This window comes from Taudactylus pleione, unplaced genomic scaffold (genome assembly GCF_031769625.1).
Source record: "Taudactylus pleione unplaced genomic scaffold, aTauple2 ptg000757l, whole genome shotgun sequence".
In the NCBI taxonomy this organism is placed as follows: Eukaryota; Metazoa; Chordata; class Amphibia; order Anura; family Myobatrachidae; genus Taudactylus; species Taudactylus pleione.
This window is the reverse complement of record NW_028285159.1, coordinates 760282-787559: the sequence shown is the minus strand read 5'-3', so window position 1 is coordinate 787559 and position 27278 is coordinate 760282. Positions and strand designations below refer to the sequence as shown.

General features: G+C 42.5%; 1 protein-coding gene across 2 annotated transcripts in view; it reads right to left on the bottom strand.

Annotated features, from left to right (window-relative positions):
- Window positions 1–27278, bottom strand: part of CCDC171 (coiled-coil domain containing 171) — a 135174-nt gene that overhangs the window by 80614 nt on the left and 27282 nt on the right. For both annotated transcript variants that reach the window (XM_088457322.1, XM_088457323.1), the window contains exons 8-11: window positions 21545–21705; window positions 10090–10228; window positions 7032–7134; window positions 3345–3448 (exon numbers count right to left, since the gene is read on the bottom strand). In XM_088457322.1, the coding sequence (XP_088313448.1) occupies window positions 3345–3448; window positions 7032–7134; window positions 10090–10228; window positions 21545–21705 (507 nt within the window). The remainder of the gene's footprint in view (window positions 1–3344; window positions 3449–7031; window positions 7135–10089; window positions 10229–21544; window positions 21706–27278) is intronic.

Sequence of the window (27278 nt, the reverse complement as noted above, 5' to 3'; positions counted from 1 at the left end):
ATGGAGGTAGGCGTCCTGGATATCCAGGGAGACCATATAATCCCCCGGTTCCATCGCCAGTATGATGGAACGCAAAGTTTCCATCCTGAATTTGGGAACCCTGAGAAACCTGTTCAGGGACTTCAAATTGAGGATGGGGCGATGAGAGCCATTGGGTTTCTGCACCAGAAACAGCGTAGAGTAATACACCATCCCACGTTGAGACTGTGGTACGGGTATAATGACCCCCGCCGTCAGCAAGGCCTCTATGGCTTCCTGAACCTGCAAGGCCTTGGTTTTGTCCTGAGAAGGACTTGTGCAAAAAAACTGGCAAGGCGGCCTGTGCCGAAAAGACAGGGCGTACCCCTGGGAGACCACTTCTCGCACCCAGGCATCCGTGGTGGTATTGTGCCAGCACTGGGCGAATTGAAGAAGTCGGCCTCCCACTCTGGGGTCCCCCAGAGGGAGGCCCGTCCCATCACGCAGAAGGCTTATCTTCTGGCTTGGAAGAAGGGCGCCTAGCACTCCAGGCTTGCTTCTTTGGCTTTGAGGCGGTCTTGGGTGCGGACTGCCTCGGGAAGGACTGACCCTTTGCCTTGCCCTGAACCCGAAAGGAACGAAACGCCGAGCTCCGGACCTTAGCAGGTGTAGTAGCTGAAGGGAGGAAGGCTGACTTGGATTTTGCCAGGGTATCTACTATTTTGTCCAGGTCCGGACCAAATAGTAATTCCCCATTAAAAGGTAAGGCCTCCAAGCCTTTCTTTGAATCCGCGTCTGCTCTCCAAGACCGCAACCACAAGGATCTACGAGCAGACACTGCTGCCGACGAAACCCTAGAGGTCAACAGGCTAGCATCCAAAGATGCTTCTCCAATGTAGGAGGCGGCATCTCTCATCTGTCCTAACAACGCCCTCTAGACGTCCGGAGATTCATCCGTAAACGTGTCCTCCAAGGCGTTGGCCCACCCCTCAATGGCCTTGGCCATCCAGGAGATGGCCATGGACGGCCGGGCTACAGCCCCTGAGAGAGAATAAATAGACTTTAGACAAGTCTCCACCTTCCTGTCCGTAGGATCCTTCAGCGAGGATATAGACGGCAATGGCAAAGTAGCACTCCTGATGAGGCGTGTTACATGGGAATCGACTGCAGGCGGAGTTTCCCATTTCTTACAATGCGCTTCCGGGAATGGATAATTGGACGCCAAGCGTTTCTGTGGCAGGAAACGCTTACTGGGCATCTGCCAGGCCACCGCCATGTGATCAGTCAACTGATCAGACAAGGGGAACGCTGTAGAAGTAACCTTAGCCTTTTTAAAACTAGGATACCTTGACTTGGGAGCGGGTGCCTCATCCTCAATCAGAAGAATAGCCCGCACCGCCTTAACCAGAGCCCGCACATTGATGGAAGACTTAGTGTCTACCTCCTGGACTGAGGCATCTGAGGCTGAGTCATCCTGTACCTCACCATCATCCGAGAACCCCTCAGAATCCGAAAGATGCGCAGCCTGTGCCATGACTGAGCGTTTAGACGCCCTGGAGGGCACGTCACTGCGCAACATCGACTGAAAAGCCGAAGATGCTGCCGCCAAATCTTGGACAGTGTGGGAAAGCGCATCCACCCAGGGTGGAGGAGCTGTCACAGGAGCCTGAAACGGCACCACAGCCGGCTGTGCCACAGGGGTGGACTGAATATACATTGGCAACCCCGCATAGGGACCAACAGGCTGAGACCCCGGGGGAGTCTGCAATAATTGTGGGACACCCGGGGAATGGGGGATGGCAGGCTGGGGCAACACCCTAGTAGGGGCGGCAGTCGGGACCGACAGACGGTCCGCGATGGACACCAGCACCTGGGAAAACATCGCCCATGGTGGCTCCTGCGAAATGGGAGGTTTAGACGTACCAGGGACCGCCTGGCACCGTCCGCACAGGCCGTCCTGTGACAAATCCTCCCTATCCACTCCTGCAGAACAGCGCCTGCAGGAGAACAATACCGGAGCCCCGGAGTGCTCAATCTCCTCCTCAGACATGACTTAGGAAGAAAACGTGCGCACTCACCAGTGTGCTGAACAACAGCCCACAATATGGCACCGTGTAGCACACAACTGTATGTGACGGACCTCACAAATATGTGATCTATATAGGTGAGGTCAGTAGAAACACCCTTCCCCCGCACACCTGTAGGGCTTGTAGGAGAAGGAAAGACACAGACAGGCAGCACTAGCAAAAGTCACATACCATGCAGGAAGATATACTCACTGCACCTTTCCACTACAATCAACCTCCCAGATTCAGTGTCTGGGTGGGCTATAGCGCTGTGTACACTGTCCTTGTCGGGGGAGAGGTACACAGGGGGACCGGTCCGCGTGCTCCCTGAGAGTATCCACGCTGCCAGTAAGAAAATGGCCGCTGGAGACCTCAGAGGAGGAGTGGCCCGAGTAGCTGCAGCTCAGCGACGCCAGACTCCGAGCTGAAAGGCGCGCTGAGCTGAGGGGAGGAGCCGCTGACAGGGAAGGCTTCCTCCCCTGGCTAGCATATTAACCCCCGGGTTGCCGGCATCCCGCTTGCCGCGATATTAACCCTGGTGGTCTAGTGGTCTGGCGGGGTATGCCTCCGCTGGAGGGGGGGCCCGCCGCCACCGCTAGCGCCCCCGGTCTGTCCCCTAGACCGGGGGCATGGGACTGCATTTAAAAGGAACCCGCGCACCGCCGCTAATCAGCGGTGCGCGGCTTACCTGATCTCCCCGGCGTCTTCCGGCAGCAGTCCCGGGGGAAACCAGAGTCCGGCTAGTACAGACTCTGGCTTCCCCCGCCGCGATCCCCAGTTCAGTGCTGGCGTCGCGGCGCCAGCAGGGAGAAGGAGCGGCAGCGTGGGCGTCTGTACAGACAGCCCAGCGCTGCTGCTCTAGAGAACAAAACTAGTGTAAAAATAAATTTAACCTAGTTAAATAAAAAGCTTTAGGGGGCTGCTCCTGCAGCCCTCCCCGCAGGGTGACCCGACTCCGGCCGGGCACCATCTAAAACTGAGGTGCCTGTGGCTCGGGGGCGGGGTATAGGGGAGGTTGGACCCAAGTGCATCCTGGGAGCAGCTAAAAGCTTTAACTCCGTGGTGCCCGAGGATCCAGGATCCAGCTATACCCCAAGGTCACCCTGTGGACCCCTATGGACCCTGAAGTAGAAATGGCCAGGTTCACAATGACCTGTAGTGGACTCATTTAGCAGTACTGAAGGCCATGTCAGAAGGAAAATTGGTGACCGGAGTCATTTCATGTCTCAATTCCCCAACCCCAGTCCAATGAAATGAGCTGGAGCAGAACTAAAGTAGGCCAGAGGAGAGTTGTTTGGAGCCAAAAAGTGTTAATCTTACCTCATTAGATGTGCTGTCTAGCTTGTTCTGGTAATATGTCAAGGTATTGCTCAAAGCCTCAAGAACAGCAGGGCCAGCAGGTTTACACTGATCAATGCAGGTTCCTGAAGAATACATGTACAATGATAAAACAGTGACACGGAGTTACTAATTAGGTTATCGGAAAAAAAAATGTACAGGGTACAGACAGAATCAAGTGTAAATTATGAATATCATGTAGGCAAATTTATTTAACTTCTAAAACGTGTCACCAAAAATAAATGCAATAAGATTGCTCGTTTTTATGCATGGTACCTCCTGGACATGTTGTAGAGATAAATCCGTTACAGGTTACACAAAGAATTCTTCAAAATAAAAATCTCTAATCTTGTGTCCTAAGTCTCTAGTGTCTGCTGAACAGCATGTACTAAATCTTCTACGTCCTGCTCCCTGTTGAAGCCTTGGCTCTTAGTCAGAGCCACCCGCCACCTTGTCATCTTTCTGGGAGAAAAACTCAAGAGTTAAATCCTTCCACAGACTGGATAACCATCAGAACTAATGCTTTCATCGGGATGTAGTTATGAGACTCAATACTGACATCCGAATCCCGACAAGGGACTTAAGATAGGTGTCTAAATCCCGACGCCGGAATGCCAGCCCAAACTAGTTTAGTCCAGGGCGCCCTTAGTGTTAGCCACGGGGGGGGGGGGGGGAGGGTTAGGTGTAGGGAGCGTTGCGGGGTTAGGGTTAGGCACCCCTAGGGGGAGGTTAGGGTTAGGCATTAGGACTTCATACCCATTCCCTCTCATGGTCTAAACAAGGTGAAAGATGTAAGAATCCACTTCAATGAAGAGAATGCCTGAAACAGGTCCTTTAATGACCTCGCCATAGCTTAGCCAGCTAATTTAGGCGACTGCACAGGAGCAACTTTATTTGTATGGTGAGGGACACAACACTCCTCATAGCTCCCGTGGGAGGGACAGAGAAGAGAGTTTCCTAGCTCAGCTCCCTACAATGTGCGTGTGCTCCATAACAGCTTGGGCCAAACTTAGCCCTGGCTGCCTACACCATCTCAGCGAGTGACTCCCACAGGTGGACGTGGCCTTTGTCCCTCCCTCAGGCTTGACTTTGGGCATACTTCCCTTCCAGACATAGTAGGAACGAGGTAAAAACAAAAAGACAGCTACACTGGAAGTGGAGCTGCGGAATAGACACAGAGCAGAAAAGAAAAGCTGAACACACCACAGAATCCAGTCAAGATGCTGGCGGATGAAATGCCGGACGCGACGCCGGAATCCCGACACCTGTCAGAATGCCGACACCAGCAACCGAAAGGGATCAAGATACAGACATCGGCATCCCGAAGGTAAGTATGAGGGTTAGGCCAGGGACGGGGGGTTAAGTTTAGGCGCCGACCGGGGAACTTCCTTATAGAGGTGAGGGAAGACAGAGAGGAGCTGAAGCATGCAGCTGCTGGTTCTTCCCACAATGGCTCCTGTATCTGTTCTTGTGAGCTTGCCAGACTAAGAAGCCCACCAAGAAGAAGGTGCTATAAGGATGTCACCTTCCTCCTGGGCCCAAAGCTAATGGAAGACACCCATCCCCTCTGCATTCCAGTGCCTAGTGTAGGACTGTCATGACAGGCAGTAACCACCTGATACCCACCTGGCACCTGAGAGCCCTGCAATCACTCTGATTATGGAGAATTGGCACCAGGGGATGACTGTGCCTGAAAGTGCTCCAGTCTGTAAGAAGTGCAGAGAGCCAATTGCATCAATGCAGCAGCTCTGGTATTGGAGGCAAGTGAATCCTGGTCCTTGCCCCTTCAGTAGGAAAGGGCAAACGGAGGTACAGATTGTGGGTACCGCCTCAGTCACAGAGGGATTCCAACTTAAGTAGCTAAAGGTAACTTAAAATAAACTTAAAAAAAACCAAGAAGCCAGTTACCGCAGGCTCCTTGAAAGAAACTGAAGTTCCCGCAGATTTCCGAGGGTATAGAGGGAGAGTAGCTTGAGCTTTTCAAAGATAAATTAAGTGCCCAAGCTCCTTTCATGGTAAGGTATCATGTTTGAAGTTCTAAAGAAGATACTGTTAAAATACTTTACATGGCACTATTAACATGTTGGTGTGTAGTGTTCAACCTAACAGTGTCCTCGTTGTCATTGACATTATGATTATTGAAATGGCAACTTCATTCCCGTGTAGAGTTAATAGCGAAGTGTGCATAAATTACTGAAAAGGTGCATAGAAAAATAGAGTATTTACATACAAAGAGCTGTACTCTCTATTAACTCTCCGTGTACTATAATCCACACTGTAAGGAAAGCCTTCAAGCAAAGGTTTTACTATAATCATAACTATATCACCTCCAAACTGTTCACACAGGCCAAATAATAATCTTGTACAATGGGTCTACATAACTATCTCGAAAAAATTTCTCCAAGAGGAAGTGGGCTATTTAGGGGCAGATGTAATTTTCCAACAAAACTTTGCATGTTAATACTACAAAGGATAGATATTGGGACAATCCTTTATAGGTGCAAGCGAAAACCAAGCAAGTTTTTCCTACACAATAATGTGTTATGTGAAGAGCAGCATATAATTGAATCTGCCCCTTAAATTAAGTTAATGCAGAACAATTTGAACAGATGTTTAAGTTCCACCTTTACAAACAGTTACCAAGTTATAGCTCATATTTTGCCTCTATTCAGGTGGGGAAAAATTTTACAGACATAGGTAGTTTTACAAGGCAACTGTAGGTATTTCATTTCTGTATGTCCCATTTTTTTTTTTCCTTTTGAATTTTTTCTAAGAATGTTTAGCACCAAATGTTTGATTGTGAAAAAACATGATTTATGTACTAACTAATAAGTTATCTTTTGTAAAGAATTGTCACAGCTTTCCACCCCACTGCATGCAGGAACTCTACGATATGGAGAATTATACTCGTAATAAATCAAATTAGATGTTATCTTTCTGACCCTCCCATAACTTTTGGAATAAAATTATGTAAAATTAGGATAGGGATTATACTGAACCATTGACTGTAGTGAGACAAGCTATAGCCCAATTACCCATGTTGCTCAATGTATTAGAAAAGAAAATGTTTTATGGCAAGTAGAAAGTGAAATCTTAGCTTGTCTGCTTTTTTGTAATACACAGAGCACCTAAATATTTTTGATGTTTGCAATTAATGTTTTACTCCATATTATTTTATATAATTTTGCATCTTGAGATTCTATTTTTTGCAATTACAAGTTAAAATGACGATGACAAGCAAATTAAAATGAAATAACGCTAAGAACCATAAAAGGTTATAGTGTCCTACATAACCTTTTTGAATCTGTGACCTTATATTTGCTGAAGTACTTGGCTCAGTCCCATGAAAACATCTGTTCCCTTTGCAGGTACATTGAAAAGACCTTTGTCTCTGTTGGAATTGTGGTCTATTCTGTGTGCCCTTTTCTGATGGTGTTCCCAATTTACACAACCTCTAAATCAACTTATGGACTAACAGCAGCAGGTCCACAGCCCATCACCCTGTCCCAGCCAGCCGGACTAGTGGACTGCTGTGAGGATTGCTTCCATCATGTCATCAAATGACAACATGTGGGGAAGGGGCCTGAAGCATGCATCTGTACAGTTCCCACAAAGGAGTCACTTTGAAACATTGACAGATGCATCTGTCACATTGCACCTTCAACTAACCTGATACACGATGGCTTGACACGTTACAGCTGTCCAGCAGTGTCTGCAGATCTCTCATGTTACGTTCATAAGCCTCTTCCAGAGAGAAATGGTGTTCCTTGGTCTGGATGATGGTTATAAAAAGGCATTCATACTTAAATATATACTGATGTACATTTATCTGTATTACTATTTCTTTAAGTGTGAAATGCTGCAGATTTGTTGGTACTTTAGCAATAATAATTATATTTCTAATGTTATTATTAGTAGTAATAATAATACATTTGGTGAGATTTTTCATATCATACAAAGTAATTACCAAATTTTTCTGCATAACTTTTAAATCAAGTATTTGTAATTAACATTGACATTATTTTATTTCTGTATTATACTAATAGGAGCACAACACCCTTAGGGATATAGTGACTTCTTCATGACATTCTTTAAAAGTGTTAACTATTCCCTCTCGCACATGCCCTTCCTGTTGGACACTCAGTTTTATTCTCTAGATTGCTCACACTACTGCATACTTTTTGGCTGCTGTTATCAGTCAAATTATTTTTTTTTTATGTATGACTATCATTCATTCTGGTTTTTAATGTCTGTATGTGTTTTGCTAGAGCAGCTCCCGACAAAAGATTATTCTGGAGGGCCCACTGCAACACCAGGCACAAAGAGGGCAGGCCAGGCCTTGTGGACGATTTAGATCTCCACTGCCCTGGAGCTCGCCTTAGTAAGCGCTGATGAACTACAGGGAAGCGTTACTACAGAATGGGGGCTACTGCAGTGCTGATCCGTGGTGTGGAGGTATTGTGGTCAGTTTGGCACCTCCCACTGCTTTTGGCTACACAGCTGGAACGAAGACACTGCCAGTGGCTCCTGTGTCCTCAGCAGCAGGGAAGTATCCGTAGCTGGGTGGGACTGCATAGGGGTCTTTGCAGAGTGTTTCTCACTTTACTCTAGTTGGTTCTGTGTCTATTTTTATTTATTGTTCATTTTCTTTTGTATGTGCCTTTTCTCCTTATTTCCATTATGTTGGATAGAGTGAGTCTAGGTTTTGGCATGGTTGGTCTTCAACTGTGACTACTGTTGTGTGGATGGTATGGTGCGGGCACTTTGTGTGCAAGCTTGCAATATGGACAATAATCTGTAGCACACACCTGTGGCGGTTGCCACAAATCTGGTTGAACCATCAGCAAAGTCATTAGCATAGTATATCGCTGAGCTCTGCCTGATCACCACACATCCCTTTCTCCAGATGAATCTTGCATCTGAACTCATGCATATTAGTGCATTTAGCACTAAGATCGCTTCGCAACATCACAAAAGAAAACCGTTTCGGACAAATGTTCAGCCAAATTGGTCTAAATTCTAGTCAAAGTCTCTTCTTGACTAGAGAAGATCCTAGAGCCCTCTTCGTTGGCTTAGCTACAGAAATGTCCGAGTACTGTCTTGGCCTAAATCTCGGGAAAATCCGATTCTGAGTGTTTCACCCAAGATAAGGGTGACGTAGCAGAATAACCAGGCCTTGATGAATCATCATTTAGTATGACAATTGCGCAGGATGTCATGGGGTGGATAATCTAGTCTGGCAAGTTCACCAAGCCTAACAAATACACAAGAGGGAAGAGTCAAAATACCCTGGCAACACCTTGCTTAAGAGAAATAAAAGCAGAAGCTTTCTTCCCCCTTTTCTCTGCACTTAGATAACCAATAACTGTACTAATCTAAAATTTACAATGGTTTTAGTTAAGGTTTCTAAGGAATATACATTGTAATGGGAACAACCACATACGGTGGATGCACCGATCGCATGATAGACTAACACTGACTATTCCAGTAGCTAATGCTGCAGCATTTAAGGATAGAACAGATCGCAAGTTTGAGACTATTCTTAAGACCATATATGTGGCATGTTGTGTACATTATTTCATCAGTCACTTCGACACAGGTGTAATGCTACTTACAGCATTTTAACAGGGAGGCTCTTATAACTTTAAACAAGCCAGTAAGTGGCATGTTCAAAGTTATAAAATCCACACAGTGAAAATGCTATAAGTAGCATTACACCTGTGTCAGGATCCTGGCTCCAGCATTGACATGTTGACATAGTGACGGTCGACATGCGGACCGCATCCCATATGCAGTGGCTGATGGTCAGACCAGCTTGCAGATGGCTTGCAATCAGAATGGCCTAGTTCAAACTAGCAACCATGCAGAAACACATCTGGGAGGAGTTTATATAATTAAGGGACGCTGATCTGGATGCTGGTCAGGTTGGAGTCTTATTCAGTTCTAAGTTGGATAAGATTATGTTGGTCATTGTGTCAAATGCACAAGATTCTCATTATCAGTCCTTTTGCTTTGCCAACAAAGGCAGCTGTCAACAGTCGAGACAACAGTTCTCAACTCCTTTTGGAGGACTGCAGAGAGGTAGACATGCTTGATCAGCAACCACACCATTGGTAAAGCCCACAGACAAAGAGTCCACATGATGGACAGTAGCCCACAAGTTGGATGGGGGGGGTTAATAGGTTGTAAGTTTCCAGCAACAGTAATGTTGCCTGAACCGGCAGTGTAACCAGTCAATAGCTCTATGGCATGGCTCAAATCAAGGGTGGGTGGGAGGGGGGGGGGGGCGCGATCAGAGGCACAGGAGACTGCTTGCAGCAAGCAGTCTTCCAATGCAGCCCAGCATTGTGTGCTGGGCTGCTGACAGGTAACAGGGGCTTTGGACCCGGGCACCCGCCGGGCTATCCAACAAGCCCAATAATTAGTAACGATGTTAGCAAACAGTGGGGTCCTTTTTTAGGATCACTGAAATGGGGTTATAGGGGAAGACAATTTAAACAAATAAAGGCTGCAGTTGTAATTCAGGGTCCAGTCTTCAACCCGGGCAATGCTGGGTATCCCAGCCAGTTTTATATATAGGTTATAAAATATACATTTGGGTTTTGATTCTATTCTCTTCCATTACTAGCGATTACTAATTGTCTTCACTGTACCAGACCTACAAGCATGAACAAGACATGACTACAAAGTACAATGAGTTTGCTTCACTGACACCTGAAACCCTTACCACTGCAAGGTCGTGCTCCATTGCAGCAAAGCTTTCCTCACTAGTCTTGAGCTTCCCAGAGAGATCCATAATTATTTTGTTTTTCTTCTCAATTTCAGCTTTAAACTCATTAATCATGTAGGAAGACTCTTTCTCCAATCTAAAAATTAAAATAAATAAAAAGGGAACATATTTCACCCAGTAATTTAAATGAGATATTCAATAATAACAAGACTTTTCTGAAAATAACGAAAAGAATATTTTTTAAAAAATAGGTGCCATAAGGGCCAAATAAATTCAGTGGAAGAAAACCAAAATTGAATACCCCTTTGCGCAGTAAAGGAGCAGCTACCAGTTCAAAATAGGTGTTAACAATACCTACAAAAATCACAATAAAGAATCGACAATAGAACAGTGCGCTCCAAATGGAGAATAGATAGATATACTTATAGTTCTCAAATGTCTGTGTATCTTTTCTTAATTCTGCGTCTCTTCTTTGTTAGATGATATTCAAAAACTCTCTCCGTACATGTGAAGGGAAAAACAAAGGAGACAAAAAAAGGGCTGATAGTGTAGTATATATATATGAATGAATGGTCTCCAGAATCCCAAAAGACGATCCAATCCACAAAATGATGGGGTCTGTGTCAGACTATTGATAACGGATCACCCATAAGTGAGGGTATATAATGAGATGCTCACATAAAGCTTACATTCATCAGAATACACCATATATATAATGGTTTCTTTAAAATCCTTATTCCTTTGTGTGCAAATCGATAAATATCTTTATCCTTAACACACCGCGTGTCAATCAAATGAACCAAATGTGCTTACACGAATGCTTACACATACAGTCAGGTGCATAAATATTGGGACATTGACAGAATTTTCATATTTTGGCCTCTATTCACCACCACAATGGCTTTGAAATGAAACAAACAAGATGTGTTAACTGCAGACTTTCAGGTTTAATTTGAGGGTAATTACATCCAAATCAGGTGAATGGTGTAGGAATTACAACAGGGGCCAAAAGTAATGGGACAAACTAAACAATCCTAAATCAAACTTTCACTTTTTAATACTTTGTTGCAAATCCTTTGCAGGTAATTACAGCCTGAAGTCTGGAACGCATAGACATCACCAGACACTGGGTTTCATCCCTGGTGATGCTCTGCCAGGCCTCTACTGTAAATGTCTTCAGTTACTGCTGGTTCTTGGGGCATTTTCCCTTCAGTTGTCTTCATTAAGTGAAATGCATGCTCAAATCGGATTCAGGTCAGGGGATTGACTTGGCCATTGCATAACATTCCACTTTTCAGCCTTAAAAAACTCTTTGGTTGCTTTTGCAGTATGCTTCGGGTCATTGTCCATCTGCACTCTGAGGAAAAAATGCATTCAAGACAGTCTCTGAGAAATAGTTTTTTAGTTCTGATATTGGCTCAGAGAGTGCAAAACAATTCACAAAGATAATTTCAAAGATTATCCTGTTCATGTAACAACAATTATACCTATTATAAACAACTGAACAGATCAACGTGCGATTGAGACCCCCTGAGTACAGAATGGAAGCAAGGAACGAAGAGCACCGGTTTCTGTCCCTGCGGTCTCCAGCAGAGCCGGCCCTAGCCAATTTGGTGCCCTAGACAAAATTTTGACTGGTGCCCCCTAGCATATAATCCCACCACCAATCTTATTTATATAAGCGGACGCCAAAAATAACACATTGTATATATACGCACACACACACACATATATATACACATATACAGTCAGGTGCATAAATATTGGGACATTGACAGAATTTTCATATTTTGGCCTCTATTCACCACCACAATGGCTTTGAAATGAAACAAACAAGATGTGCTTTAACTGCAGAATTTCAGATTTAATTTGAGGGTAATTACATCCAATCAGGTGAACGGTGTAGGAATTACAACGGTTTCTATATCTGCCTCCCACTTTTTAAGGGGCCAAAAGTAATGGGACAAACAAAAAGTGAAAGTTAGATTTAGGATTGTTTAAATACTTTGTTGCAAATCCTTTGCAGGCAATTACAGCCTGAAGTCTGGAACACATAGACATCACCAGATGCTGGGTTTCATCCCTAGTGATGCTCTGCCAGGCCTCTACTGCAAATGTCTTCAGTTCCTGCTTGTTATTGGGGCATTTTCCCTTCAGTTTTGTCTTCATCAAGTGAAATGCATGCTCAATCGGATTCAGGTCAGGGGATTGACTTGGCCATTGCATAACATTCCACTTTTTAGCCTTAAAAAACTCTTTGGTTGCTTTTGCAGTATGCTTCGGGTCATTGTCCATCTGCACTGTGAAGCGCCCTCCAATGAGTTCTGAAGCATTTGACTGAATATGAGCATATAATATTGCCCGAAACACTTCAGAATTCATTCTGCTGCTTTTGTCAGCAGTCACATCATCAATAAATACAAGGGAACCAGTTCCATTGGCAGCCATAAATGCCCACGCCATGACACTACCACCACCATGCTTCACTGATGAGGTGGTATGTTTTGGATCATAAGCAGTTCCTTTCCTTCTCCATACTCTTCTCTTCCCATCACTCTGGTACAAGTTGATCTTTGTCTCCCCTGTCCATAGGATGTTGTTCCAGAACTGTAATGGCTTTTTTAGATGTTGTTTGGCAAACTCTAATCTGGTCTTCCAGTTTTTGAGGCTCACCAATGGTTTACATCTTGTGGTGAACCCTCTATATTCACTCTTGTGAAGTCTTCTCTTGATTGTTGACTTTGACATATACACCTACCTCCTGGAGAGTGTTCTTTATTTGGCCAACTGTTGTGAAGGGGTTTTTCTTCACCAGGGAAATAATTCTTCTGTTATCCACCACAGTTGTTTTCCGTGGTCTTCCGGGTCTTTTGGTGTTGCTGAGCTCTCCGATGCGTTCTTTCTTTTTAAGAATGTTCCGAACAGTTGATTTGGCCACACCTAATGTTTTTGCTATCTCTCTGATGGGTTTGTTTTGATTTTTCAGCCTAATGATGGCTTGCTTCACTGATAGTGACAGCTCTTTGGATCTCATATTGAGAGTTGACAGCAACTGATTTCAAATGCAAATGTCACACCTAGAATCAACTCCAGACCTTTTACCTGCTTAATTGATAATGAAATAACGAGGGAATAGCCCACATCTGTCCATAAAATAGCTTTTGAGTTGATAGTCCCATTACTTTTGGCCCCTTAAAAAATGGGAGGCACATATAGAAACCATTGTAATTCCTACACCGTTCACCTGAGTTGGATGTAATTACCCCCAAATTAAATCTGAAAGTCTGCAGTTAAAGCACATCTTGTTTGTTTCATTTCAAAGCCATTGTGGTGGTGAATAAAGACCAAAATATGAAAATTCTGTCAATATCCCAATATTTATGCACCTGACTGTATATCGCAAGGGATCCTCATATAGCAGTATCTTTAAGAAACAAACGCTTTTCCATCCATAGAAATGATAAAAAATCTATTTATTCATAAAATCCAAAATTCTTCTTAAAAAGCCATATCCATACATATGGACCGCAAAAGCATACTGTAGATCACACCATTGGGTACATGGACACTTAAAAAACACAAAACCAAATAATAAGCAAAAAAAGAAAAACAAAACCTGGGTATTCTTACCCCAATGGTGAGGTATAAACTTGCTGATCCAAGGATAAATGGCTGTATAGCACCACACCAACGCGTTTCGACAAGGTCTTTGTCAAGGTAATGGTGCATGATCCTCGCAAACTAGTATTTAACCCATATAATGTCCCGACCAATTTCCTGGGCGTGGTTAGTGGTCAATCTCTTTTTTTGATAATAGAAAATGATCCAAACTATTATCCACGAATAGCATATACACTTAATGCTTATTACATATTGAAAATTGTAGTTTGATGTGACAACAATCCATAATAGAACTCTTTATTACCTCTGAATATATCACTTCCGGTTTCGGCATATATATTCAATAGCCAATCCCGTCTATTACTCTGGTTCGACATCAGAGTAAATACGTTTTGACCTCTAGCGTCTTATTAGAAATCTCCGGTATGCGTGTCAGAACGCATACCGGTTTACATCTCATAAGGAAACCGAAAGGAAAATTATGGGTGTCATAGTAACGGAAATGAAACTCCGTTCTACAATGAATCCAAATGTGCACTCCAACTGTAATATAAACATTCTAAAAACCCATAAAATAATAAAAAGATATCTGGCATATAAAATAAAAAATATATCAACACCTTCTTTCTAAGAGATATATGGATAGCTTTACAAAAAACATTTTATCTTAAACTCTGAATTCAATCCGTGTGGTATCAATGTTTTCACATCATGTATGTATTTCATTTCACTTTGGGCTAAAACTATACTGGTATTCTTTTTACGCCAACTTCCTACTACTTTTTTAATACCAATCACCTGCTTTATAGAATCAACAGAACATGCATGTACTTCTTTAAAATGTTTAGACAGATGATGTTTATCATATAAATTTTTTATATTTCTAGCATGCTCGGCCCACCTTTCTCTGAGAGTACGCTATGTTTTACCTATATATTGTAGGTTGCAATTACATTCAATCAGGTATATGCAGTTTTTACTGTTGCAGGTCATAAAATCTTTGACTTTAAATTTTAGCCCATTTGAATTAGAGATGAACTCTTCTACCTTCCTCGGAGTGTTTTTATGCACTTTGCACATGGGACAATCTCCACATCTATGAAAGCCTGTGGTCTTCACACGATTTATCCTTTTTTCCGGAATGGCACTTTTCACCAAACGGTTTTTCAAATTATCCGCACGTCTATAGACGAAACTCGGTTTGTCAGGAATTATATCCTTAAGGATAGGATCTTTAGTAAGGATATGCCAATATTTCTTAAAAATCTTATCAAGTTCCTTTATATTGGCCGTTAAATTTAGTTATGAAGGGAATTCTTTGTTTCATATCTGCTTTCTTCTTCTTTACACATCAGCAAATTAGTTCTATCTAAATCCTTCATTTCTTTAATTTTTTTTATATATACTATTCTTCTCATATCCATTATCTAAGAAATTATTTTTCATGTCCTTGGCCTGTTTTTCAAAAACCTCCAGGTCAGAACAATTCCACCTTATTCTTTGAATTTGACTATTAGGGACACTTTTCAGCCACACTGGGTGGTGATTACTGGAAACCGGTATATAGTTGTTATTATCTGTTGGTTTAGTATAGTTTTTTTGTTTCTATCTTATCTCTATTGATATATATACACAAATCTAGAAAGTGTACCTCCTTTTGACTGATTTCATATGTTAACACTATATTGTATGTGATATTATTAAGGATTTCGCAAAACTGATGTAACTCCAACTCACTGCCGTGCCAAATGAATAAAATATCATCTATATATCACATCCATTTTTTTCTATATTTTAAATAAATGTTATAACTCCAAATGTGTCTCTCTTCCCACAGGCTCATGAACATATTGGCATATGCTGGGGCAAATCTAGTGCCCATAGCTGTTCCATTCAATTGCTTCGTTCCAAAAATTAATCCTGGTTTCTTCCATTCCACCTTTGTCTAGATGATATTTTACGGCCTCCAAACCAATTTCATGTTCTATTATAGAGTAGAGGGATCCGAATCAGCACTCACTAAGAAATCTCCTTCCTCCCATTTCACAGTCTAAAGGTTATTGATGACATTAATAGTGTCCTTTAGATAGGATTTGATTTTTATCACCTCAGGTTGGAGATAATAATCTACATATTTAGATAAATTAGCTGTTGCTGAGTCTGTGCCTGCCACAATCGGACGCCCCGGTGGATTAGTTAAGTCCTTGTGGATTTTCGGCAGTATATAAAACACTGGGATAGAGGGATTACTATTAATAATAAATTTTGTTTCATTCTCATTTAAAATATTTAACTCTTGATATTTTTTAGTTATTTGATTTTATTCTTTATCTATTCTTGCACTAGGATCTCCTCTTAATAATTGATAGGTGTTCCTATCATTCAATTGTCTGAGAGCTTCTCTCTCATAATTACCCCTATCCATTACTACAATCCCTCCTCCCTTATCCGCAGGCTTAATGATTATATTTTCATTTTCCTCCAAAGATTTTATCGCTTCTCTTTCCTTCTTAGATCGATTCGGTTACATGCCCCATGTGGGTGTAATTTTTTCTAAATCCATACATACTAATTTGTTAAATGTGTCTATAAAACAACCTTTGAAGGTCGATTTTGGTTTAAAGGTGCCCCTAATATCTGAGCTACCTTCTCTTTGTGTTAAAAAGTATCTTTTTAATGTAAGATTCCTGGTATATTTTTGAACATCCACATATGTGTTGAATTTATTTATTTTACTATTCGGTGCATATTTTAATCCTTTATTGAGTATAGATGTTTCCTCCTTTGTTAAATTGTGTGAGCTCAAATTAAATATCCTATTATCTTGCTATGATGTATGTGGAACAGTGGGAAGGTTGGAATTTACATTATTTTTAGTACACCTTTTCTTATTATTTTTTCATTTTCCTCTCTTTTCTCATTGTTTTCTCTTATGACAAGTTATCTTCTGTAGCTTCTCCTTCGACTTGCTCCTAAAAAATGTTCTCTTTGCAGGGTATCAAATCTATTTTTGTGAGGGAATGGTGTGGTGGGATTTGAACTTTCCCTCATCCATTCATCCTTCACATAAAAATTTCTTGATATTCCTGATTTATTTCTATTCTGCATTCTTCCCTCCTTTCTGATATTATAATCTGTTCTATATCTATCAGGGGTTTTATTAAACCGTCCTCTATTATATAGAGGATCCTCCTGTCTTTTTGCTTGAAATCTCCAAATTTCCCTTCGGTCTCGATTTTTATACAAATTTGATGATTTGTGTGGAGACCTTCTTCGCCTTTGAGTATTTTGTTTGTCTATGGTAGTATCTATCCTGATCGGACTACTTTCCAGTTCCGAACAGCTGCAACCTCTCTCATGATAGAAGGACACATTCTCATAATTTTTTTCTAAATTTGACCTCTCATATTTTTTCTGTTTTGTTATAATTTCTTTTAATTTAATTCTATATTCTAGATCCTTTTCTAAACTCATCCAATCTTCTCTCTTCCTTAATGGTTCTATTTCATTGGTAAGTTGATTGATTTCTTCCTCTATTTCCTTTAGACTCCTTCTACGTTCTTTCACTATGAGATTAATAAGTGAGAAAGAACAATTATCTAGAATTTGTTGCCATTCTACCTGGAAATCCTCTGACTCAAATTTATTAGATGGTTCTTTTTTAATCATTAGACCTTTTGGTATTAATTGGTCTGCAATGTACACGCAAAAGGTTGTTTTATAGACACATTTAACAAATTGGTATGTATGGATTTAGAAAAAATTACACTCACATGGGGCATGAAACCGAATCTATCTAAGAAGGAAAGAGAAACGACCAAATCTTTGGAGGAAAATGAAAATATAATCATTAAGCCCGTGGATAAGGGAGGAGGGATTGTAGTAATGGATAGGGGTAATTATGATAGAGAAGCTCTCAGACTATTGAATGAGAGGAACACCTATCAATTATTAAGAGGAGATCCTAGTGCAAGAATAGATAAAAGAATTAAATCAAATAACTAAAACATATCAAGAGTTAAATATTTTAAATGAGAATGAAACAAAATTTATTATTAATAGTAATCCCTCTATCCCAGTGTTTTATATACTGCCGAAAATCCACAAGGACTTAACTAATCCACCGGGGCGTCCGATTGTGGCAGGCACAGACTCAGCAACAGCTAATTTATCTAAATATGTAGATTATTATCTCCAACCTGAGGTGATAAAAATCAAATCCTATCTAAAGTACACTATTAATGTCATCAATAACCTTTAGACTGTGAAATGGGAGGAAGGAGATTTCTTAGTGACTGCTGAGGTCGGATCCCTCTACTCTACCTTGACTATCCCTCTAGAACATGAAATTGGTTTGGAGGCCGTAAAATATCATCTAGAGAAAGGTGGAATGGAAGAAACCAGGATTAATTTTTTGAACGAAGCAATTAACTTTATATTAAAAAATTATTTTTTCTGGTTCAAAGATATATTCTACCAACAAGTGAAAGGAACAGCTATGGACACTAGATTTGCCCCAGCATATGCCAATATGTTCATGAGCCTGTGGAAAGAGAGACACATTTTGAGTAATAACATTTATTTAAAATATAGAAAAAAATGGATGCGATATATAGATGATGTTTTATTCATTTGGCACGGCAGTGAGTTGGAGTTACATCAGTTTTGTGAAATCCTTAATAACAACACATACAATATAGTGTTAACATATGAAATCAGTCAAAAGGATGTACACTTTCTAGATTTGTGTATATATCAATAGAGATAAGATAGAAACAAAAAACTATATTAAACCAACAGATAATAACAACTATATACCGGTTTCCAGTAATCACCACCCAGTCTGGCTGAAAAGTATCCCTAACAGTCAAATTCAAAGAATAAGGCGGAATTGTTCTGACCTGGAGGTTTTTGAAAAACAGGCCAAGGACATGAAAAATAATTTCTTAGATAAAAGATATGAGAAGAATAGTATAGATAAAAAAAAATAAAGAAATGAAGGCTATAGAATAGAACTAATTTGCTGATGTATAAAGAGAAGAAAGCAGATATGAATCGAAGAATTCCCTTCATAACTAAATTTAACGGCCAATATAAAGGAACTTGATAAGATTTTTAAGAAATATTGGCATATCCTTACTAAAGATCCTATCATTAAGGATATAATTCCTGACAAACCGAGTTTCGTCTATAGACGTGCGGATAATTTGAAAAACCGTTTGGTGAAAAGTGCCATTCCGGAAAAAAGGATAAATCGTGTGAAGACCACAGGCTTTCATAGATGTGGAGATTGTCCCATGTGCAAAGTGCATAAAAACACTCCGAGGAAGGTAGAAGAGTTCATCTCTAATTCAAATGGGCTAAAATTTAAAGTCAAAGATTTTATGACCTGCAACAGTAAAAACTGCATATACCTGATTGAATGTAATTGCAACCTACAATATATAGGTAAAACATCGCGTACTCTCAGAGAAAGGTGGGCCGAGCATGCTAGAAATATAAAAAATGGATGTGATAAACATCATCTGTCTAAACAAATTAAAGAAGTACATGCATTGTTCTGTTGATTCTATAAAGCAGGTGATTGGTATTAAAAAAGTAGTAGGAAGTTGGCGTAAAAAGAATACCAGTATAGTTTTAGCCCAAAGTGAAATTAAATATATACATGATGTGAAAACATTGATACCACATGGATTGAATGCAGAGTTTGAGATAAAATGGTTTTTGTAAAGCTATCCATATATCTCTTAGAAAGAAGGTGTTGATATATTTTTTATTTTATAATGCCAGATATCTTTTTATTATTTTATGGGTTTTTAGAATGTTTATATTACAGTTGGAGGGCACATTTGGATTCATTGTAGAACGGAGTTTCATTTCCGTTACTATGACATGCATCATTTTCCTTTCGGTTTCCTTATGAGATGTAAACCGGAAGTTCTCTCAGCATATCATCGAATAGCCAATTAGGCTAAGTTAGGAGCCCTGCAAGTGACAAGCATTGAGTACCGCCTCCGTCTGCAGGGCGAGCCTTCTCCTCACTCCGGGCTGTGTTTGATGACGCAGACAAGGAGTCGCGTCGACTACAGATGCATGGGATCTGTATTCCGGGTTCTGACACGCATACCGGAGATTTCTAATAAGACGCTAGAGGTCAAAATTTATTTACTCTGGTGTCGAACCAGGGTAATAGACGGGATTGGCTATTGAATATATATGCCGAAACCGGAAGTGATATATTCAGAGGTAATAAAGAGTTCTATTATGGATTGTTGTCACATCAAACTACAATTTTCAATATGTAATGAGCATTAAGTGTATATGCTATTCGTGGATAATAGTTTGGATCATTTTCTATTATCAAAAAAAGAGATTGACCACTAACCACGCCAAGGAAATGGGGCGGGACATTATATGGGTTGAATACTAGTTTGCGAGGATCATGCACCATTACCTTGACAAAGACCTAGTCGAAGCGCGTTGGTGTGGTGCTATACAGCCATTTATCCTTGGATCAGCAAATTTATACCTCACCATTGGGGTAAGAATACCCAGGTTTTGTTTTTCTTTTTTTGCTTATTATTTGGTTTTGTGTTTTTTAAGTGTCCATGTACCCAATGGTGTGATCTACAGTATGCTTATGCGGTCCATATCTATGGATATGGCTTTAAGAAGAATTTTTGATTTTATGAATAAATAGATTTTTTATCATTTCTATGGATGGAAAAGCGTTTGTTTCTTAAAGATACTGCTATATGAGGATCCACTGCGATATATGTGGAAGCACATTTGGTTAATTTGATTGACATGCGGTGTGTTAAGGATAAAGATATTTATCGATTTGCACACAAAGGAATAAGGATTTTAAAGAAACCATTATATATATGGTGTATTCTGATGAATGTAAGCTTTATGTGAGCATCTCATTATATACCCTCACTTATGGGTGATCCGCTATCAATAGTCTGACACAGACCCCATCATTTTGTGGATTGGATCGTCTTTTGGGATTCTAGAGACTATTCATTCATATATATATATACTACACTATCAGCCCTTTGTCTCCTTTGTTTTTCCCTTCACATGTACGGAGGGAGTTTTTGAATATCATCTAACAAAGAAGAGACGCAGAATTAAGAAAAGATACACAGACATTTGAGAACTATAAGTATATCTATCTATTCTCCATTTGGAGCGCACTGTTCTAAATTCAGTGGTAGAAGCCTGGCGGATATTACCTGTGAGAAACATTGCTTATTGGACCTTGTACAAAATAGAGAAATAATGTTTTTCTTACCACAGTACCTGGAAGTGCTCTCAGTCACACATCGCATAAAGCTCCAGTGTTACTATAAGCTGAAATTAATTAGCCCGTCACATGAATTTCCACACTCCAGAAGAAATTAGTGCACTAGTTTCCCAGCACTAATCAGCACAACACAGCTGTTAGGATCCACTTACAGGAGGGGGTCAGGAGAAAGACAATATGGTGCAGAATAGTGGAATAAGTTTTTTTGTAGGAATAACATATAGTTCCTTCCAAGTTACCTGTAGATCTTTCACATAAAGCAACATTTACATTAGGTTTGGTGGACCTTTAGGATAGAATATTTGGAAGGTTTTTTGGGTTGTTTGTTTTAAGCTTGTGGTACTGCTTTCATAGACTGTGATACTTGAGCACTACAATTAAAACAAAGGTTTCATAAACTAAATCTATTTTTCAGTTCATACAGAGTTGTTAACTACTGCTCTTATTTCAATGCAGAATATTAAAATTAACTTGACCCCCATAATGTAGTACCTACTACTAATACTGTATCATGACACTTACGTCTGGAGCCTGTCTGACAATTCTTGTGTTGTGCTTTTTTCTCTGATGTAGGCAATTTCCACTTCTTTGAATTGATTTTTTATAAGGTCTAAATCTGAAGCAGTTTGTGCCTGGCCAGCCTTTTCCACTTGTAATGACCCTTCCAGATCTCTAATACGCAACTGGGAACATAAATAAAAAAAATTAACATACCTTTGTTAACTCAATTTCTTCAAGGTCCATAGGGTCCACAGGAATTACCTTGGGGTATGTGGTTGGAGTGATCCAGGTACCAAATAGTTACAAGCGTCAGCTCCCAGGATGCACTGGGTCCTCCTCCATATATACCCCGCCCCTGGGCATTCACTTTGTTACCAAGCCCAAGGCAGGAGAAGGCTAGAGGAGAAGGAAGGACAATTGTACCACAGACAAACTCTCTCCAGGAAGAGGGAATTATAGAAATCCAAAAGAAAAAGATTACCCAATAACACCAGGTGCATTAGGGTGGGTGCCCTATGGACCTCGAAGAAAAAGATTTAACAAAGGTATGTTATACCATAACGCTTATTTTCTTCTTCGGGGTCCATAGGGTCCACAGGAATTACCTTGGGGATATCCCAAAGCAGTTCCATTAAGGGTGGGGACGCTTCTGTTTAGTAGAAAGGAGAATCAGACGCCCAAAAGGAAGCATCCTGAGAGGCAAATGTATCAAATGCGTAAAATTTTAGAAAAGTGTGGCCGGAATACACCATGTGGCTGCCTTGCATACTTGTTCAGCAGAGGCACCTTGACGAAACGCCCACGATGGTCCCACAGATCTCATAGAATGTGCTGTCACTGTGTGGAAAAGAGAGATCAGCTTGTGTGTAAGCCTGAGAAATTGTCATACGAAGCCACCTAGCCAGAGTTTGTTAGTTAGCTGGCCAGCCTCGCTTATGACAGCCATATATCACAAAAAGAGAATCCAATTTCCTAATGGAGTTGGTGCGATCCACGTAAATATGTAGGGCGCGTACAACATCCAGAGAAGCTTTACCTACAGAGAAGACTGGAACCACAATTTCTTAATTTACATGAAAGCGGGATATAACCTTAGGAAGGTAACCCGCCCTGGTATGAACAACAGCTCTATCAAAAAGGGAGAGCGGCAAGAAAGGGCTACCAAATCAGAGACACTATGGGCAGAGGAGATAGCCATAAGAAAAATGGTATAATACAAAGAAAAAGTAGCAGCGCTAAAATTGCCATTGTTATCTTTACAGATGTAACAATCTAGATGTAAACATGGTGAAATTGATTCAAACAATCATTTAATAAATCATACATGCACAATTATGACAATAAAAATTGATATCAGCTGTAAACTTACAGAACCCTCAGGTGGAAAAGCAATGATAGATTATATATATTGAAAAAGCTACGATGTGCCTGTAGTGAAGCCTCATCCACTTGTTCCAGAGAGCAAATGCACACATAAAGAGAGGGGTCCTGTGATGAATAGGAAGGAGCTCCCCCCTTATTCATCTCAGGACCCCTCTTTTTATGTGTGGAACGGCTTGAACCAGCACTGGACTCGCTCACAGTAGCACTTATTGGAACTACCAACACATACTGCATTTGCTCTCTGGAACAAGTGGATGAGGCTTCAATGCAGGCACATCGCAGCATTGGTGATGATCTATCATTTATAATTGAAGTATCTCCAGTATTAGCGACTTTTTCAATATATATAATCTACCATTGCTTTTCCACCTGAGGGTTCTGTAAGTTTACAGCAGACATCAATTTTTATTGTCATAATTGTGCATGTGTGTACAATATTTTTATTAAATCATTGTTTGAATCAATTTCACCATGTTTACATCTGTAAAGATAACAATTGCAATTTTAGTGCTACTACTTTGTTTCTATGTATTATATTGTGTACTGGAGTTACCTTCTCCAGTTTTTCAGCAGCTGCTTTAGAACAACAACACCAATAGCGCCTGAACTTCCCTTGATTGGGTCAATTCTTTTTGCCATAAGAAAAACGGTCTTTGCTGTCAACCACTTAAGGTGTACTGATTTCAGGGGTTCGAATGGGGGAGCCTGTAGAGCTCTGAGAAACAAAGACAAATCCCATGGAGCTACCAGAGGAACAAAGGGAGGCTGAACCCTCAGAACACCCTGAAAAAAAGACCAAAACATCAGGCAGTAGGGCGATCCTTCGCTGAAACCAAACTGAGAGTGCAGATGCCTGAACCCTCAGGGTGGTCAGGCGGAGACCATGGTCTAACCCAGCCTGAAGAAAACTAAGCACCTGAGAGACCCTAAAAACTTCAGGATCATATTTTCTATGCTTACACCACTGAAAATACGAGTGCCAAACTCTGTAATAAATGCAGGCAGAGGAAGGTTTCCATGCCCTAAGCATCGTCTGATTACAGAACTGGTAAAACCTTTGGCTCTTAAGATGAACGATTCAAGAGCCACGCCGTCAAAGACAGACGAGGAAGGTCCGGATGCAGGCAGCGACCCTGTGTTAACAGGTTCGTTCTTAGAAGAAGAGGACATGGAGTGTCTATGGAGAGATTCTGCAGGTCGGTGAACCAATGGCGTCTGGGCCAAGCAGGGGCTATCAATATTACTGTCCCACCCTCCTGCTTGAATTTCCTGATGACCATTGGGAGAAGGGAGACTGGAGGAAAAAGATACGCTAGCCTGAAGTCCTACTTCACTACCAGAGCGTCCACAAATTTAACTGCAGGATCACAGGTTCTGGACCCATACCTTGGGACCCTGTGGTTGTAGCATGAGGCCATGAGGTCTACCTCTGGAAGTCCCCATCTGTCCACTAGGCTCTAAAATACCTGTGGATGAAGGGCCCACTCCCCGGCTTGTATATCTTGCCGACTTAGGAAGTCTGATTTCCAATTGAGGACTCCTGGTATGAATACTGCCAAGATTGCTGGAAGATAACATTCTGCCCAGACCAGAATGGTTGACACTTCCGCCATGGCAGCCCGACTCCCTGATGGTTGAGGTAGGCTACTGTGGTGTCCACCTTTTGACATGGTGGTATATGCTCAGTTTCACGTTGTCGCACTGTACCTGGACAGGCCTGCCCTTCAGTATATCCTGTGCCTGAACTAGTGCTCTAAATACTGCAGGCAGTTCCAGGATGTTTATGGGCTGGAGGCCTTCCCTTGTCGTCCATCTTCCCTGAAACGTGTGCCGACCTGTCACTGCACCCTATCTGCGGAAGCTGGCATCGGCAGTGAGTAGTACCCAATCTGGAATCCAGAATGGGCAACCGCTGTTCAGACGACACATCTGCAACCACCATGAGAGGGACAGCCGAACTTGCAGAGAAAGACGGATTGCCTGCATTTATCGACTGGTAGTTTCTGTTCCAGCGGGAGAGGACTAGCCGTTGCAATGATCTGGAGTGAATGAGAATATACCACCATGTCAAAAGGTGGACACCATGGATCCCAGAACCTGCATCGCTGAGCGAACAAATACTGACTGGTTGTGGAGAAACCTGCAAATCCGCAACTGAAGGGCCACAATCTTGTCTTCTGGCAGATATATTCTCTGTGCCAGAGAATCCAGGCGTGCACCTAAAAGCACCATCTGTTGTACTGGAAGAAGCGACGACTTCTTCCAATTATGATCCAGCTGTGTCTGTGTAAACATAGGCAATCGTCAATCTGAGATGACGCTGGAACACTTGTGGAGATTGTGCCATATCAGGAGATCGTCCAGGGATGGCAGTATCCTGACTCCCTGGTGCCTGAGGCAGGCCGTCATTACTGCCATTATCTTGGTAAACACCCGAGGGACTGTTGACAAACCAAAAGGCAGCGTCTGAAATTGGAGAACCGCAAACCACAGAAACCGTTAGTGGGAAGGTGTAAATTGGCACATGTAGATATGAATCCTGAATGTCTAAGGACACCATAAAATCCCCTGGATCCTTTGGCAAAATAATTGAACGAAGGGTTTCCATACGGAACTTGGACAACTGGATAAATGTGTTGAGACTCTTTAGATTCAGATAGGCCGTTGAGATCCATTGGGTTTTTGGATCAAAAATAGGTTGGAATAATAACCCGTTCCTTAGTGGCGGGCTGGGCCGGGGGGCAGGGTGCCATGTGCCCCCCAAGCCGCAGTGTCATGCAGGCCGGTGCAGTCTGTGTAGCGCTGACCGGCTCCGGCAGCTGTGTGTTTGTTGTAAGCAGCAGCCAATGAGAGTCTGTCAGACTCTCATTAGCTGCTGCTGCGCCCACTGCGGGAGCCGCTACATCTTCCGGCTCCCGCAGTGGGCAATGGGAGAGACGTCATGATGTCATATGACGTCTCTCCCATAATACAAAGCGGCCCGGCCCGGGAGGACAGACGGAGGAGCAGATGGCGGGAGCGGAGATTCAGGTAAGTGTTTTTTTTTATTTTGTTTTTTATATTATGTGTGTCTACTGGGGGGGGGGGTCTGGCACTACTGGGGGCACTACAAAGGGGTGGACTACTACTACTGGGGGCATTACAAGAGGAGTGGGGGACTACTACTACTGGGGGCACTACAAGGGGGAGGGGACTACTACTACTGGGGACTACTACTACTGGGGGCACTATAAGGGGACTACTACTACTACTGGGGGCACTACAAGGGGGGTGGGGGACTTCTACTACTGGGGACACTACAAGGGGGGGGGACTACTACTACTGGGGGCACTACAAGGGGGAGGGGACTACTACTACTGGGGACTACTACTAGGGGCACTATAAGGGGACTACTATTACTACTACTGGGGGCACTACAAGGGGGGTGGGGGACTACTACTACTGGGGACTACTGCTCCTGGGGACACTACAAGGGGGGTGGGGGACTACTACTACTGGGGGCACTACAAGGGGGAGGGGACTACTACTACTGGGGACTACTACTACTGGGGGCACTATAAGGGGACTACTACTACTACTGGGGCACTACAAGGGGGGTGGGGGACTACTACTACTGGGGACACTACAAGGGGGGGGACTACTACTACTGGGGGCACTACAAGGGGGAGGGGACTACTACTACTACTGGGGACTACTACTACTGGGGGCACTATAAGGGGACTTCTACTACTACTACTGGGGGCACTACAAGGGGGGTGGGGGACTCCTACTACTGGGGACTACTACTCCTGGGGACACTACAAGGGGCGTGGGGGACTACTACTACTGGGGACTACTACTACTGGGGGCACTATAAGGGGACTACTACTACTACTACTACTGGGGGCACTACAAGGGGGGTGGGGGACTACTACTACTGGGGACACTACAAGGGGGGGGACTACTACTACTGAGGACACTACAAGGGGGGACTACTACTACTACTGGGGACACTACAAGGGGGAGGGGACTACTAATACTCGGGGCACTATAAGGGGACTACTACTACTGGGGACACTACAAGGGGGGGGGGGACTACTACTGGGGGCACTACAAGGGGGGACTACTACTGTGGGCACTACAGGGGGGACTACTACTACTGGGGGCACTACAAAGGGGGGGATTACTACTACTGGGGGCACTGCAAAGGGGGGAGACTACTACTACTGGGGGCACTACAAAGGGGGGGGCTACTACTACTGGGGGCACTACAAGGGGGGGGGGGGACTACTACTGGGGGCACTACTGGAGGCCTGCATAAGGGTGTTCTCTCCTGTGGCACACGGGGGCACTGCATATGGGCACTACGACAGGGGGCTGCCCTAATCTTTAT